The sequence below is a fragment of the Xiphias gladius genome, chromosome 7, assembly GCF_016859285.1.
Source record: "Xiphias gladius isolate SHS-SW01 ecotype Sanya breed wild chromosome 7, ASM1685928v1, whole genome shotgun sequence".
NCBI lineage: Eukaryota > Metazoa > Chordata > Actinopteri > Istiophoriformes > Xiphiidae > Xiphias > Xiphias gladius.
The window spans coordinates 7452851-7468337 of record NC_053406.1 but is presented as its reverse complement, the minus strand read 5'-3'; the positions used below and the strand labels follow the sequence as shown (position 1 = coordinate 7468337).

At 43.8% G+C, this 15487-nt stretch overlaps 2 protein-coding genes across 3 annotated transcripts in view; one reads left to right on the top strand and one right to left on the bottom strand.

The window, feature by feature from the left end:
- ssh2a (slingshot protein phosphatase 2a) overlaps positions 1–6684 on the top strand; it is a 32789-nt gene extending 26105 nt beyond the window's left edge. The window contains exons 9-15 of one of the 2 annotated variants that reach the window (XM_040131026.1): positions 35–128; positions 314–442; positions 685–731; positions 1348–1494; positions 1601–1801; positions 1895–2840; positions 3639–6684. In XM_040131026.1, coding sequence (XP_039986960.1) covers positions 35–128; positions 314–442; positions 685–731; positions 1348–1494; positions 1601–1801; positions 1895–2840; positions 3639–5306 — 3232 coding nt within the window. In that variant the 3' untranslated portion in view covers positions 5307–6684. The remainder of the gene's footprint in view (positions 1–34; positions 129–313; positions 443–684; positions 732–1347; positions 1495–1600; positions 1802–1894; positions 2841–3638) is intronic. The other variant, XM_040131025.1, reaches the window with a different exon arrangement.
- Positions 6685–9959: 3275 nt separating this feature from the next.
- Positions 9960–15487, bottom strand: part of ankrd13b (ankyrin repeat domain 13B) — a 42016-nt gene continuing 36488 nt past the window's right edge. Inside the window, exons 15-16 of the mRNA XM_040131033.1 lie at positions 12953–13029; positions 9960–10177 (exon numbers count right to left, since the gene is read on the bottom strand). Of these exons, the coding sequence (XP_039986967.1) occupies positions 9976–10177; positions 12953–13029 (279 nt within the window). The 3' untranslated portion in view covers positions 9960–9975. The remainder of the gene's footprint in view (positions 10178–12952; positions 13030–15487) is intronic.

The following is a 15487-nucleotide window of genomic DNA, read 5'->3' as shown; positions in this document are numbered from 1 at the left end:
TTTTTGATAAAGGTGTTTGTGTCTGTATCTACAGGCCCACAGAGAGGGAGCGTACAGAGAGGCTGATCAAGATGCGCCTCCGAGAGATCATGATGCAGAAAGACCTGGAGAACGTCACCTGTAAGGAGGTGAGAGACACATAGATGAATGGAGTGATGTTTACATTTAGGTTTAACATAAATCCTGGTCAGCACTTTATTAGTTTAGATATTCGAGTGCAAATTCTCACCATTGTATTAGTGAAACATTTTTCCTTTCCACTCTGGCATAAACAAGTTGAATTTCTCAGTTCAGACTTGTCCTCCTTTCCCAGATCCGAACAGAACTGGAGATGCAGATGGTGTGTAACCTGAGGGAGTTTAAGGAGTTCATAGACAATGAGATGATAGTCATCCTGGGACAGATGGACAGCCCCACGGAAATCTTTGAACACGTCTATCTGGTAAGAACCAGGAGCCCTGTGGTCTCGTAACCATGGAACTTATTGTTTTCGACTACACTGATAAGAAATAAGATATTAGCAGATCTACATCTCTTGGTCATTAGTCAATGTAGTAATGTACAGTTGGTTGTGTCAAAGTTGAGGTTAAATCACAGTATAGATTTATAACTTGCACTCTGTTGTCTTTCTCTTGAATAAATTTGTGTACACATTGATACTGACTGGACCTGTGTTGCCTCCAGGGCTCTGAGTGGAACGCCTCTAACCTGGAGGAGCTGCAGAACAGTGGGTAAGAGACCAGTTATTACAATACTCCTGTGTCACGTAACTTACCCTACGAACCACACATAGACACATTCATCAATCTCACTATCTGAATTTTAATACATGGAAGGATTACAGTTCATGTATTAAATGTTTTTGTGGAAATGAGAAAAACCATTAATGCTGCATCAAAGCATTATTGTGCAAAAGTTCGTGCCCCGGATTTAATCTCTCAGTAGTCCATGAATTGGTTATTCATGATAAACTATATAGATTTTTGACAAAATAATCTTCGGTCCTCTTGCTTGCTTTTTTGGGAGCTTTCATCACTTTGGGGTGATCTTTAAATTTCTGTTTTACAAGTGTATCAAATCCACAATTAAAATATACATTTTCACAATATCAACAGTAACCGACCTGAGGATAGTTTCTTTTTTTTTTTTTTAAGTTATTTCAAGCCTCCCGTTTGCTTACATTGAATTCCAAAATAATTTACAGCAATGTTCGACCTGTGTTGTATAAGCTAAGCATTCATCATCCGACTAACCTGCATTGAAAATGAATTGATGACAGTTATTTCTGACAAGTATTGACATTAAAAGGTCAGCAAGTCAGCCTGCCTCTTCCTGTGTCTTATGTAGAGTGCGATATATCCTGAATGTGACCAGGGAAATAGACAACTTCTTCCCCGGGATGTTTGAGTACCACAACATCAGAGTGTACGATGAGGAGGCCACCAACCTGCTGGAGTACTGGAACGACACCTACAAATTCATCACCAAAGCCAAGTAGGCTTAAACACACACACACACACACACACACAAAGCTTAAGTTCTCCTTGGGTTCTCAGTGTAGTCCAACACAAGCTCTCTTTTCTGTCTATGTCTCTATTAGGAAAGCCGGTGCTAAGTGTCTGGTTCACTGTAAGATGGGCGTGAGTCGCTCTGCCTCCACAGTGATCGCCTATGCCATGAAGGAGTACGGTTGGGACCTGGACACTGCCTTCGACTACGTGAAAGAGAGACGGGCGGTCACCAAACCAAACCCTTCCTTCATGAAACAGCTGGAGGAGTATCAGGGAATTCTGCTGGCCAGGTGAGCTTTCATAAAGAACCATCTGTAGAGTATACACATTTGTTTGGGTGTATTTAGGTGGTAAAACAGTATTGTTTTTCTTTTCTTCCACAGCAAACAAAGGCATAATAAGCTATGGCGCTCCCACTCTGACAGTGACCTGTCAGATCGCCCAGAGTGGATGTGTAAACCCTCCACGCACTCTCTGAGCCACTCCGACTCTCACAACAACAACAACGCCTCCTCCCCCTCCTTACATCACTTCTTGGGCGTGGCTATACTGCAGGCGCTTGGTGCTCGACCCGAAGACTCTGCCAAGTCAAACACCGCACACAGCTCTGACTCGCACACACACAACAATGGTGTGTGTGACTCACCGGTTCAGGAGGAGGTCGGATCAGATTGTGAAGACCCCCCCCTGCTTCCCCTCCCCAGCCCACGAGCAGCCACTGTAGTCCCAGAGGAAAGACTGGACAATTCAGCGAGCGTGGCTGTCACTGTGCCTGTTGCTGTACCCCACCCGCCACCATCGCTCCACATCCTACCTCCTACTCCTGAACTGCAGCGTGCTCACCAGGGTCCTCCCACACATCTGTCTATTTCAGTGCCCAAAAACAACCCAGCGGAACTGTACCTCAATTTGCCTGAGCGAAGCAGCTCAGAAGAAATCTCTCCTCTCACTCTGGGATCCACGGACTCAGACTTAATAGAACAATCATTATTATCTGATTTAACAAGTGACAAACACAGCCCCCTCAGCCCTGCAAACACCAGCCCTCTCCCACTGGTTCTTCCCCTTGCCCCCAGTGACGACAACAACAATCCCAGCGAGTTACAGATAGGCAGTGCCTTCTACAGCCGCGGCGAGGCCGATGGGTCGTCAAACCACAGCACAGACAGCATCGACTTCTTCAGTGCCAGGGAAAAGTTTCTGGGCCTGGCCCAAGATGGCAGAACTCGGACACTTTCAGAGCAGGCACAACAGAGGACGCCGCTGTCGCACGAGGAAAACGGAGAAACGGAGGCTGACGAGGAAGAGGAGCAGGGGAATGGGAGTCAGGTACAGGCTCATTCTGATTCTGCAATCTGTTCTAACTTTTATGAAAGCAAGCATGAATCATCATCTAACCTGCAGATCATTTTCCCAGATAATTGACTGGTTTATAAAATGTCCCAACATGATGTCATCAAAAGTTTTGCTGTGTCTGATCAGTTCTACAACACCTAAAATATTGTTCATCATAAGACAAAGAAAAGCAATCGTGTGTGTACTAAACAGCATTTATCTGTCTGTTCATATTCTCAACAGAACATAAACTAAGCTAACTAAGTTGACTAGTGCTGTTGGTCACTTTGTGGTGGTCAACGTCAAATTCGGGCCCATTTTTATTGCACTATTTCGTTCACATAGAGTTCTACCAACACATTGGTCTGGGTTCAGTAAGCAGCAGTTAGGTCATGTGTATTAGTGAGGCTGGAAACTGGAATCCGACTGGACCAGAGTTTGCCTACAGGGACTAAAAGGCAGCAAATAGACTTAACTAAAACAGACTACACAGTAAATCTGCATAAATTATAGTGACACCTGCTGGAGAATGAAAGAAGAGTCAAAAGGGTTTAACACTTATTTGCCTCTTCTAATTTTTATAAATTTGTTTCGAGTTTTCCTGGCAGTGGTATTGTATGTAGATTAAGAGGTAATAAATTAATTTATGGTAAAAAATGACAAAACGGTCGTGATGAAATATTAAATCATTGGCTGTATTAAAAGGAAGACTGTCCCTGTTTGGAGGAACAGCATGAGCCTATGACTAATACAGTCTGTGTGTTTCTCTCGCTCTCTGTTTCTTCGTCTCAGGCATCTCCTCAGTGTGAAGACAGTCTTGACAAAGCCAGCCCTGACCGAACTCATCACCCTCACCATGACAACGGAATATCAGTCCGCCATATTGTCACTGAGATCGAAGCCATATGCCACCCTGCGCCTTGCCTTCCTCCTAGCCCCTCCTCTTCGTCGCTCCCTCCTTCCCCCCACAGCCCTCAGCTCGTCCGACCAGAACCTCAGGAGGAGGCAGAGGGTTCTGAAATCACGCACGGGTCTTTAACTCCACCTTCACACCCGCCGTCTCCCTCCATGCTGCCGTGTGACTGGCCGGCGGGCTCAGTGCGGCGGGCGACCGAGCAGCTGGAGCAGAAGCTGAGGCAGGAAATGGAGATGGCGGTGTCTCAGCGATCCCCGCTGCATTCCCCCAGCACTGAAAGCCCTCCCGTCAGACTGCCTCTGTGCTCCCCGAGCGCTGAGCATCCTCCCCTTCGCTCCCCTCATCACTCCACAGAACAACGGATCACTCAGGGAGAGATCACGGCCGTATCTGCTAAGTCCAAAGACAGAGAGAAGCATACAGGGTCACAACACGAGCTTCAAAGACTCAACTCCTCAGGCATGTGCAAACTCCTGGACCCTTCCTGCTCCCCTAACTCAAATATCAGCCAAGTCTCTGGTGCTATACCTGTCACTGTGCACACATCCATCGATAGCCATATGCTGACTTCATCACTGGCCTCTGCTAGTCAGTCAGTAGAATCATCTCTAAATACCTCAGCCCAGTCCCAAGGACACAGCCAGCTCCACAGCCAAAACCAGCAGTGTCAGACCCTGCCCCAGGCCTGTCCAAATCAAATGACTCTCGATGGGGTGACAGTGCAGGAGTCAGACACAGATGAGAGGCTGGAGTCCAGGTCCCAGAGCAGGCGGGGGGGCTGTGGCCCCGGCTGTGATGCCCAGAGCAGGCTGGCTCGTGGCAGCCAGGAGCTGGAGAGGATTCAGCAGACGCTCAGAGAGCTGCAGGCTTTCCTCCACGAGGGCGTCAGCCTGGAGACGACGGACAGTGAAGTACAGGAGCTGGAGCAGACTCGGGGGCTGAGAGATGCTATGGACACAGAGCCAGGACCTTGTAAAAGGGCGAGTTCCGAACAGACCCCTCCAGGCCTGGAAGTAGGGCAGTGGCTCCGAAAGAGACGAGAGGGGAAGAGTTTCCTAGAGCTGACAGGGTGGCACAGAGCCACGGAACTCGAGGCTCGCATCCGCCAGGCAGGCCTCACCCCGCCTTCTCTCATGAAGAGGTCAGCCTCCTTGGCTAAGCTGGATTGTCTGGAGCTGTCCGCCAACGACCTCAGCGACTTGGACCTGAGGCCACACAGCAGGACGACATCAGCACACTCCCAGGACTCTTTCTCCACGTTCCCATCTTATCCTGATGACACCTGGAAGAAGCAAAAAGTGTTGGCTCGAAAGACAGTTTGGTCCCGGGATGACTCCTCTCCACCCCGGTCCCTCGCCCTCTCCCCCACCCCGCACTGTTGTCCGAAAGAAGAGACGGGAGAGAGGGAGGACCCGGATGGCAGCGGGAGCAGCGTGGTCACTACATCACGTCAGCAGGGGAGGGGCCACTCGTCAAGACGTTCTCGCAAAGCGTCCGCGGAGAAAAAGCAGCGAACCCTCGCCGTGCTATACAATACAATGTGACCTCAGTGCAATGGACTGGAACGGACACGACTGGAGCTGTGTACGCGTGAGAGAGGCTGCATGATGTGTATGAATGTGTAGCAGGTAAAACTGACCTCGTGTAACCTCCGATGTATGTACAGTGTGTCAGAGTTGAATGATGAACATATGTTTGCATGTAAACCACTGGATGTGTTGTTTCAACTGGAGTTCAGGTTTGTATTAACAGTAATGAAATATGAATGTCCAAACGAAGACTGAACCTGTGCATACTGTATGCGCTCCACTATGTCCTATGTCTGTCCTTTTTTTTTTTTTTTTTTTTTAAAAAGAAGCATTTGTTTTCAGTGTGTGACCCTCCTTGTCTGTTGAGTTTCTAAAGCAACAGCGAGAGGGGCTTTTTCTCAAAACATGCACTTTACTGTTTAGATGATTTTCTTTTAATTTGAAGTCTGTTTCTTACCCTGGAGGAGGATTTTGTTTGCACTGATCTCAGTAGACTTGTTTCTGTATGAGTGTTTCTGTTTTCAAAGTGGACAGACGTGTCTTTATTCAGATTTTTAATTGAACCAGGACAAAGCTGATATGTTTTTTTATTCAGTGCTTTAGCAGTAAATAAATATAGTGAGTTTGTTTTGACTGCAGTGACATTTTTCTTGTTTTCAGTCTGACTGCTTCCTCTCAGACACGTCCCTGTTTGAGAAGAGGAAAGGAGATGACTGTTACAGACTGAAATGTAACCAAATGTATCGTTGACTTTACTGTCACCTGCGGGCCAGGCTGAGAACTACAGTTTTAAGCGCCTCCTAAGGCAAAAGAGAAGGTTGTTACAAGAGTTATATTCTTGAAAGTAAACCCTTGACTGTGGTCAAATTTGACCACCGTTAATGGGTGAAGGTCAACCCCATAACCTTGAAGTTAATAGAAATACATTCTACTTATCATTTTTAACTAAAAGAAACTGTGTCATTGAACAAGTCCGTTCCGTGTCCTCGGGGAAATGATTTCCATCAGCACTCGGTGCAGCTTATTTCAGGCTGACATTTTACCTACTGTTTCGTGTGGGTAATTAAACAGAGAGATGTAGGCCATCGGGAGCCTGCTGTGACACACACACACACACACACACAAATTACATAGCAGCACTGACCAGGAAAGAATGACAAAGGATTTGACCAGACTTAAAAAAAAACAAAAAAAAACCTAGGCAATTAAAAAAAGACATCAAACTCACAAGCTTCATATTGTCTAATTTTCTGTGTCTGAGTGCAGGTTTTTTCTAGTTTATCAAAAGGAAAGCTAAGATCCCTCGATGATTTCACCAATTAAATCCACTTCAGTAGACAGAGCAGACGGGTTAAAGAAGGACTGTTTTTTTGTTGTTTTTTTTATACACAGCGCGGGTCCCAAATTAAACTGTCATGAAAAGAGAAATAGTTGAAACAGTGAGGAATAAAATCAGTGGAGCAGAGAAGAGAGGGTTAGAGCGAGTGTTTTGTCTGCCTGGGTGAAACGGCTGAGATATGCATCCTTCCTCTTTGCATACTGATGCTCCTCTTCTCTCTCTCTCTCTCTCTCTCTCTGACACACACACACACACATAAACCATGTTTTATGTCTGTGGCTCTTATAGAGATTCCCTTCACACACGCTTGCAGCGTCCTAATGTTATTTTTACAATGTCGGGCTGAGTCAGAGCAAGGGGAGATGTTGCGGCTGCACTCTGCTGATTCACATAGAAAATGATTTCATTTTTGCCTATTCTCTCTCTCACCCACCATGAAATACTGAGTGGTATTTCTTCGAGGGTTGAGAGTCTCTAAGCTGTCTTTTTCCTCCCTGTCAAGCCTAAAATAACTACAGGCAAGAACCCTCTTGGGTCTGACTCAGACACTGGGAATCCATGTCACAGGGAGGGTGATGGAGGTGGAAGCTGCTAAAAACAGACCAGCCCTCTCTGGTGCTAACTGACGCTGCAGCTTTCCATATCTCGTGAGAAATTAATTGCTTTTGTCACCGTCCTTCACTGGAGAGGACCAGTAAAATGAAAGAGTAGAAAGCCGCAGCCCGAACTCAGGGTGGGAGGGGGAGTCAAGTGAATTTAAAGCATGTGAAAGCTGTCTGTAATTTGAAAAAGGATAAAGTTTAAAAAAAGCCCAGTCGAACGTTGCTGCCCCAAAAGATGTTTCTTTATTTTAATCGTCTGTGTTCACTTCCCAGCATACACCATGAAAACATTCGGCCACATCTCTTTTCTGCAACATTTTTTAAAAAGTAAAAAAATTAATATTTTTCTTATCAACCAGGCAAGCCTAACTATGAAATATGGAGGAGAGAGAGGTGGTTCCTCTCAGTTTGTGCTGATACTGGAGTGTCAAAGTTTTACATTTCTTTCAAAGGAATAAAATAAAAAGAAACAAAAAAACAAGCTGGTCCTCTCTTCCCCTGTCTCTTGCAACAAAACGTCTCTCAGTGTTTAGCTAGCCCTGAGCCCTGCAATATTCGAAGTTTCTAACAATGATCAGAGCTAGGATTTGGAACAATCTTTCTAATTTATGATTTTTTTTTTTTTTTTTTTTGGGGGTTGGGGGGGTGGTGGTTTTACATTTTGTGTTTTCAGCATGTTGTGGTGAGGAGCTAAGCTGCTCTTAGGGTGCAATAAAACCTAACATTGCTGCTGATAGCCTCTGCAGTGACACCTCCCGGGTTACGTATTCCCTCAGCGAGCGTCCCGTGATATTGCAGGTCTCCAGCCTGGACTCAAGTCGGACAAAAACGAACCTCGCACGGGTGCAGACCATGCTGAAAAGTCGTACGCACACTGTACTGTGACAACACAGAAAACACAGAAATCATCCGCTCATGAAAGGTGAGAAGATGCAAATATACAGAAAACCACTTTCGGTTACATTTCTACTCCACATTCCACTTACAAACCACAAGCGTTGTCTCTTTATCGTTTGGATTACACACAGGCCTGCCACAAACTCATTCACGGTCACGTACAGTACAGTTGGTACGCCAAGTGCTCATCTGGTAGTATCATCATATCTGTGCTCCGCAGGTCTAACGTCAGGCTCGAACTAGAGCTGGCCTGAGTTTACTTTGTGCTCAAACTCCTCATCTACAATCCCTTAACAGTCATATATGTGATCCAACCAAAAAACGAAGTACAGTACATCTGGATTTTGTGCAAATCAAAAAAAAAAAAAATGTACCAGTCTGTTCTTTTCTTTTTGTTGTTTTTTTTTGTTTTGTATGATTTTTTTTTTTTTTTGGGGGTTGGGGGGGTGGTGGTTTTACATTTTGTGTTTTCAGCATGTTGTGGTGAGGAGCTAAGCTGCTCTTAGGGTGCAATAAAACCTAACATTGCTGCTGATAGCCTCTGCAGTGACACCTCCCGGGTTACGTATTCCCTCAGCGAGCGTCCCGTGATATTGCAGGTCTCCAGCCTGGACTCAAGTCGGACAAAAACGAACCTCGCACGGGTGCAGACCATGCTGAAAAGTCGTACGCACACTGTACTGTGACAACACAGAAAACACAGAAATCATCCGCTCATGAAAGGTGAGAAGATGCAAATATACAGAAAACCACTTTCGGTTACATTTCTACTCCACATTCCACTTACAAACCACAAGCGTTGTCTCTTTATCGTTTGGATTACACACAGGCCTGCCACAAACTCATTCACGGTCACGTACAGTACAGTTGGTACGCCAAGTGCTCATCTGGTAGTATCATCATATCTGTGCTCCCGCAGGTCTAACGTCAGGCTCGAACTAGAGCTGGCCTGAGTTTACTTTGTGCTCAAACTCCTCATCTACAATCCCTTAACAGTCATATATGTGATCCAACCAAAAAACGAAGTACAGTACATCTGGATTTTGTGCAAATCAAAAAAAAAAAAAATGTACCAGTCTGTTCTTTTCTTTTTGTTGTTTTTTTTTGTTTTGTATGTTTTTTTTTTTTTTTTAATGTTTCTCATTAAAAACTGAGGAGGTCAGATGGTTTGTCGACATTCAACTTAACTTGACCAACCTTTAATGAAGAGGGTTACAGTATTACACCACCGGTCCTGACTCGTCGCTGCTCCCCCCACACAATCACAGTTAAGACTGAAAACCACACAGCTCGGTGGCAAAAGGACTCAGTGAGCGCGTGGTGTTAGTGCTGGAGCGGAGAGTTGGCCTATCAAACCATGTTTACAGGACAGGAGGTGACCTGTTGACCGCTGTGCGGTGAGCTGGTTTTGAAACACACACACAGACACACACACACACACACACACACACACACACACCTTCAAACAGACAGAAATCACTCATCCAAGGAGGCATTCTAAACATGTTGTATTGGATGTATTGTTGGTTGTAAACTGGCACTGGTCAAGAAAAGTACCATGTGGCACCAGAGAGAGGAATGCTGGCGTCCCTCTCAGGTTGTCTGAGGCCCGGACTGCCGCCTCACTGTATGGCTTCATGGGAGTGGTCTGGCTAAGGCGATGGGAGAGAAGGGAGAAGGCGATTTCATTGCGTGAAACCACTAAGATGATTATTTCCAGCCACATACAGAGTGTGCTTAAAGTTTTAAAGTAGCCTATACTGCCGATTTCTCCCATGTGTCCTTGGTCCAGACCCCTCCCTTCAGACACCCCCCCCCACTACACCACCGCTGGGCCACTCATCTCTCATTTCTCCATGAGTGACAGCCGGATGATGCGCTGTAGCTCCTCTTCCTCTTGCCGCCGCCGCAGCTCCGCCTCTTCCTGCTCTCGGGCCGAGATCTCCATGGCGATGCGCAGCTGCTCGTCGTAACTGCAGGGGGTTGGCTGCTTCTTGGAGGGGGTGGAGCAGAGGCTGGAGGGGGGGTGGGGCTTGTGCTGGGGGGTCCTGGGGTCGGGAAAAGTGAGGGAGGAAAAAGGAAAGAAGAACACGGGATGAAACACCTGCTCTATGACTGACCATGCAGAGGTCTTAAGTCAGGGTTACAATAGGTACAGTATTTCCATTAGATTCAGTTTTATGATAGCACATTAAAAAATCACACCTCAGAAAGGGTTTATAATTTATAATCAGTGGTTAATAAATCATTTACTATGTGTTTTTTAAATTAATTTACAACTGGAGACTTGGTGGGTTGTTTTTAAACAGCCCTTTAGTAATGATTTATTAATTCATTTGTAGCTGCAGAATTAGTAGCTCACAGAAAGTCAGACCCAAACGCAGTCATAAAAGGCGTCACGGTAACATTGAGGAGGATATATAAGAAAGAGGCAGATAGTGGACACACTTTATAATACAGCCTAGAATTTCGGGTTTAATCTTGTTCCTACTGGTACAGTGGATGAAAACAAGACTATGGGGAACAAGGCAGTGATTTTTGTAAGAACTGGGTACCAACGGGGGAACAAAACTGAAGTTTGGGAGAAACGGTGTTAACAGTCTTTTTCTTCCTCTGTTATTAAAGTATCAAAAGGAGGAGAACAGCCCACATATCTTATTCTTACTGTGTAATTAAGAGATTTAAAATAAAAAATTACTAGGTTCCTTATTAAACATTAAGGATTAACCATGTTTGACTCTCCTACATCTATATGTTACGTTATTACATTATTTTATCATGTTATAGTTTGTCCTCCTTGGCTGTTCGCTTGAGAAAGGGGCGTCCGTTTTCTACTCCACTGTACCTGACACGAGCTGCTGCAGCGCTAGACGAACAAGCCAGGTAGGAGAAAAATTTCAAAAGTATAGTCCCATTCCTCAACTCGTCTTTATTTCAAATCATACAATAAGGCAGAAGCCATAAATATGACCTAAATAAAACTCTGGAGTGCAGCTGTAGCTATCGGCGAAGGTATACTTTTTTATATTGTGTTTTCTCCTACATGTTGCTATAATGTTTATTAATATGTGATACTAAAATCTGTATTTTACATTACACAGTATATATAAGGTATGTGGTCAATATGATGTGTGGCCTTTCTCCCTTTATTACTCTTTAATTACACCATAAGAAAAATGCTGTTAGACCCTCTTTTCCTAAACTTTACCTACACTGCAGGTACCCAGTATTCACAAAGATACTTAAAATTGATTTTATTTCCCCTTGCCGAAAAAAAGCCCAACTGTCACTCCCTTGTTCCCCATAGTCATGTTTATGTTTTCTTCCACTGTACCTACATTTAAGTACCGGACGGAGACAGCCAGTGTTTAATGGTACCTGATTCATACTTTGACAAAAGTTTTGCTTGCAGGCAGCAAAAAAGCCACAACAAGAAACTGGCGTAAAGCTGATCCTCCAGGGAAAGAGCATGGCTCGATATTATTTTGGAAATTTATATTCAGTGGAAAAAGGGACCTGTTTTGTAAAAATTAATAACAAAAAAATGGGAATTTTTAAAAATCTTTTACATTGCATGAGATGCCGAACATGTCACGCAACTGTTTGATTATGGACAAACGTGACATAAGAATGATAAACTATTATTCTGAAGCTATTTTTTGTATTTGTGCTACATTAACATATCGTTATTCCTAATCTGAAAAGCCCAAAAAAATAAAAATAAAAATTAAAGTTTAAAAATTAATAACTTAATAATAAATAAATTATTTATTTAGACCCACTGCCCTTTATTAATACTTAACACCATTCAGATGTTATGCTCACTACAGAGACAAAGCAATGGTCATGCTGGTGGAGAGATTTTTCACAACATCACAAGCCAGAAGTTGGCTATTAGTAACAACTCATAAACCCCTTGTCACTAAGTGGGCAAGTTAAAATAACTTGAGTGAAAAGAGTCAAGGATTGCACCACAGGACGCCACATAAACGATTTCAGTATAATTTTGTATGAGTTTACTACAATTTACTGTCAAAGTAAATGAGCTAGGTTTCCTCTAACATTATAACTTTGGTGTAAGTAAACACTGCAGTGGCAAGATTGTGTCAAAAAAAAAAAAAAACGGAAAAAGACAACAATGTCTGTGTATCCATCCACTCATCTACAAATAGGGACGACAGAGAGAGAAAACACTGTCTGAAGATAACAAGCTAAAGTCAACAGCAGCACTGTCGACTGTGAAAGCAGGAAACTCTCTCATCCTCCAGTCTCCCCCTCTCTCTCTACAAACACACACACACACTCAGTAGTGAGCAGTAGATAGGAGATGAGAGGAGAATGGCAGAATGGGTAAGAGAATAGAGCAGGGTAGGACAGGACAGGAATACAGGATGTGAGTCAGGGATGGAAGGAAAAAACTGCGGGATGGAAAAAAAACAATGGAAGAGTGCAAGACACTGAAGAATAACAATACATAACAGAAGTGAGAGGAAGGCAGAGACAATATGGGTGAAAGAATGGCAGGATATATCTCTTTTGTCCGGACAGTCATGGAGATTTAGGCTTGTTTTGTTTTTGTTTTTTTGAGGATTGCAGGTCTTTTCAAGATAAACGTCCCATTTATCTTAAACAATTGGCTCTTTCATCCAACTTCACCGACAGTCCCTGGTTGATTTACTGGTCACAGAGGGGTTAGTTTTTGGACGGAGGAGGGGGAGATGATGAACGGTTGTATAGTTTACAGAACAGGGCGGATGAAAATGAAACACAGCAGAAGACGACAAGGTGAATGTCATAAAACAAGAAGCTGTTTTAAGTCCAACCTCTCCAGACGACTTGGGTCACAGGACAGGGGGTGCGTTCCTGGCTTGCTGTTGGTCAGTGCCTCCCAGATGGTCACCTAGAACCAAAAAAGGAGACCGCACAGGAAGTCAGAGAGCGAGCACAGGAAGTGGACAGACAGAAGAATAGAAAGAGAGAAATGGTGAGGCATGTAAAACAAGAACATCCTCCCTCCCCACAGGCTTTTTCCTGTTAATGTATGCTAAAGTACAGTGGTTCTCAGGCACACACAGCTCAGAGACAGCCAGCTATGACTGTGAGTTATGAACTGACTGAAAGTTAACTAGATTACGCCTGGCTCTGGTTCTTTATTACACACACCCAGTATGATATTATAAAAACAAGCTTAACATACCTACACTGGTAATGTAATGTAAATTATTAGTGTTAGAACTTTGGTGGTTTTGCATGATTTCACTTAGAATATTACTACGGATCATTTGCATACATTGTGTTTTTAGATTTATTTCCTGCCCAAGACTGGATGATCAACTGGTCAAAGACGGCAACTGCGCAAGGGCCCCAGAACCCTCAGTGGCCCCAGATACACCAGGGTTGTTTGTGTCACAATTACTTTGTGGTAATTTAATTAATTACAAATTTATTTGGTACAATATTGGTACAAGAAATGGTAGGAGCCCTAAGGCAGCTCCTGCATATTTTCCAATCTTGAGCCCCTGTCTGATAATCTAGTTTTAATAAATTTAATATCTTTAATATTCCAGTTAATGTTTTGCTCACATGACGCAAACGCAAACTTCACTGACATACAGCAAACATCAGGCAGGGTAGTATTCCAGTGTAGAAACATTGGTTGGTTTCTGGGACAAAATGGGTTGGGGGAATGTATGTTTGCGTGGCTCAGTTTGAGCCTACAGCTCATTTTTACCCTGGGGCCCCCAAGTGGGTGAATCTGGCCCTGCTCCGCAACTTCTATCCAGTCCTTAGTTATCAGCACCCTATGAAAATCAAGTCAGAGAGACTTGAAGTTTTGTTGAGATAAGGTGACATATCCGGTAATAAAGGAAATAATACCTTTATTACTGGATTACCACGATAATCCGATGCAAACTCAGGCTATGATGAAAGCACACATTTTGGTGCGTTCAAGTGATGGCAGGAACTCCGACATCCAAGTCATGAGAGTGAAACTCAGCAATTACAAGACAACCATTTTGAAACAAGAAATTACTAAAATCGCAAAATCCTTCTAATAAAATGGATGTTTCCTCATTGTCTGTCAAAGAAAACAGAGGGATAAGGGTTGAAATGTGGTCAAATAAAAAAAGAATGATCAAAATTGAAGCGGAGGCTGAGATATTTTCAGAATTTTAGACCCTGCAGAAAACACTGGATCCTCTGTTTCCAAATTTTTCTCCTATTTTGATTCTTCCCCAGGCTTTTATTTTGCAGTAATGACCTACTTTTTTCTTTGGCAAGGCTGCAAAATCAGAGGTCAAAAATTGGCTTTTTCTTACATTTTTCTTACATTTAATTAGCAAGCTAAATCTAACTGCACAACCTATCAAAATAAATGCATTTGCAAGGACCCACACCAGTCTGTCTCATTCTAAACTGAATAGAAAGGTTCATAGATTAAAGAGAGGTGGATACCTGATTATGTTTTCATGGACATTATATGCCTGTTTTCCGTCTCATCAGCAAGAAGAAAGCTTTTTGCCCGGGAATACAATCTCAAGCAGCAATACTCGGGTAAACATGAAGGACAGTAAGGAGGGAGAGGAAGGGCAAAGAATAGCTGTTAAGCTTCAGCGTGTAGAGCTTGAAAAAACACGTACACTGGAGTTTTTTTTCAAGCGGCTTGGTCAAGGAGAGAACAACACGGCCAGTGGGCCTGCGTGTGACCCTTGCACCAGACCCTCTCCGCCTGGTAAACATCCATGTCCTTCAAACTCCACAACTCCAGTCTGTAACGCAGGTTTTTCTACAGCACGTAATTTTTTTGCAATACTCAATGCGTGGACCACCTCTCTGTCTCCTTTGTGTGCTGCTTTTGTCCTCCACCTGTATCAAAGTAGAACACTATCCACCTTCTCTCCTTATTACCAGCAGGTTTTGAATGCAATTTTTTGTGACAGTCGACTATCAAACATTAGATGTCGTCTATCAACGCACAAACAAATGCAAGACCAATGCAAACTTTCATGACACTGCAAGTTAGGTTTTATACATTGTAAAATGAAAGCAGACTACGAATGAAAGGTCAGACATTACAACCAAGAAGTACAACCAAGAATTAGAGCTGTAAATAACAGTGTCATCACCTTTTTCACCCCTGTTTGACGCGGCAGTACAACAGTTCAGGACAGCAGCCTGCTAGGGATGATTGTACAAGCCACGGCACAAATCCTCAGCTGCAACCTTGCCCCTATCTCCGCTACATTCTTCTCCTGTATCCAAGCCAAGAAAACTCAGATGATGTTCTCCGACCTGTCTCACTGAGCCTATTTATACTTCTCTTTCTGTTCCTTTGGAAGAAGGCTAAGGACTATCAG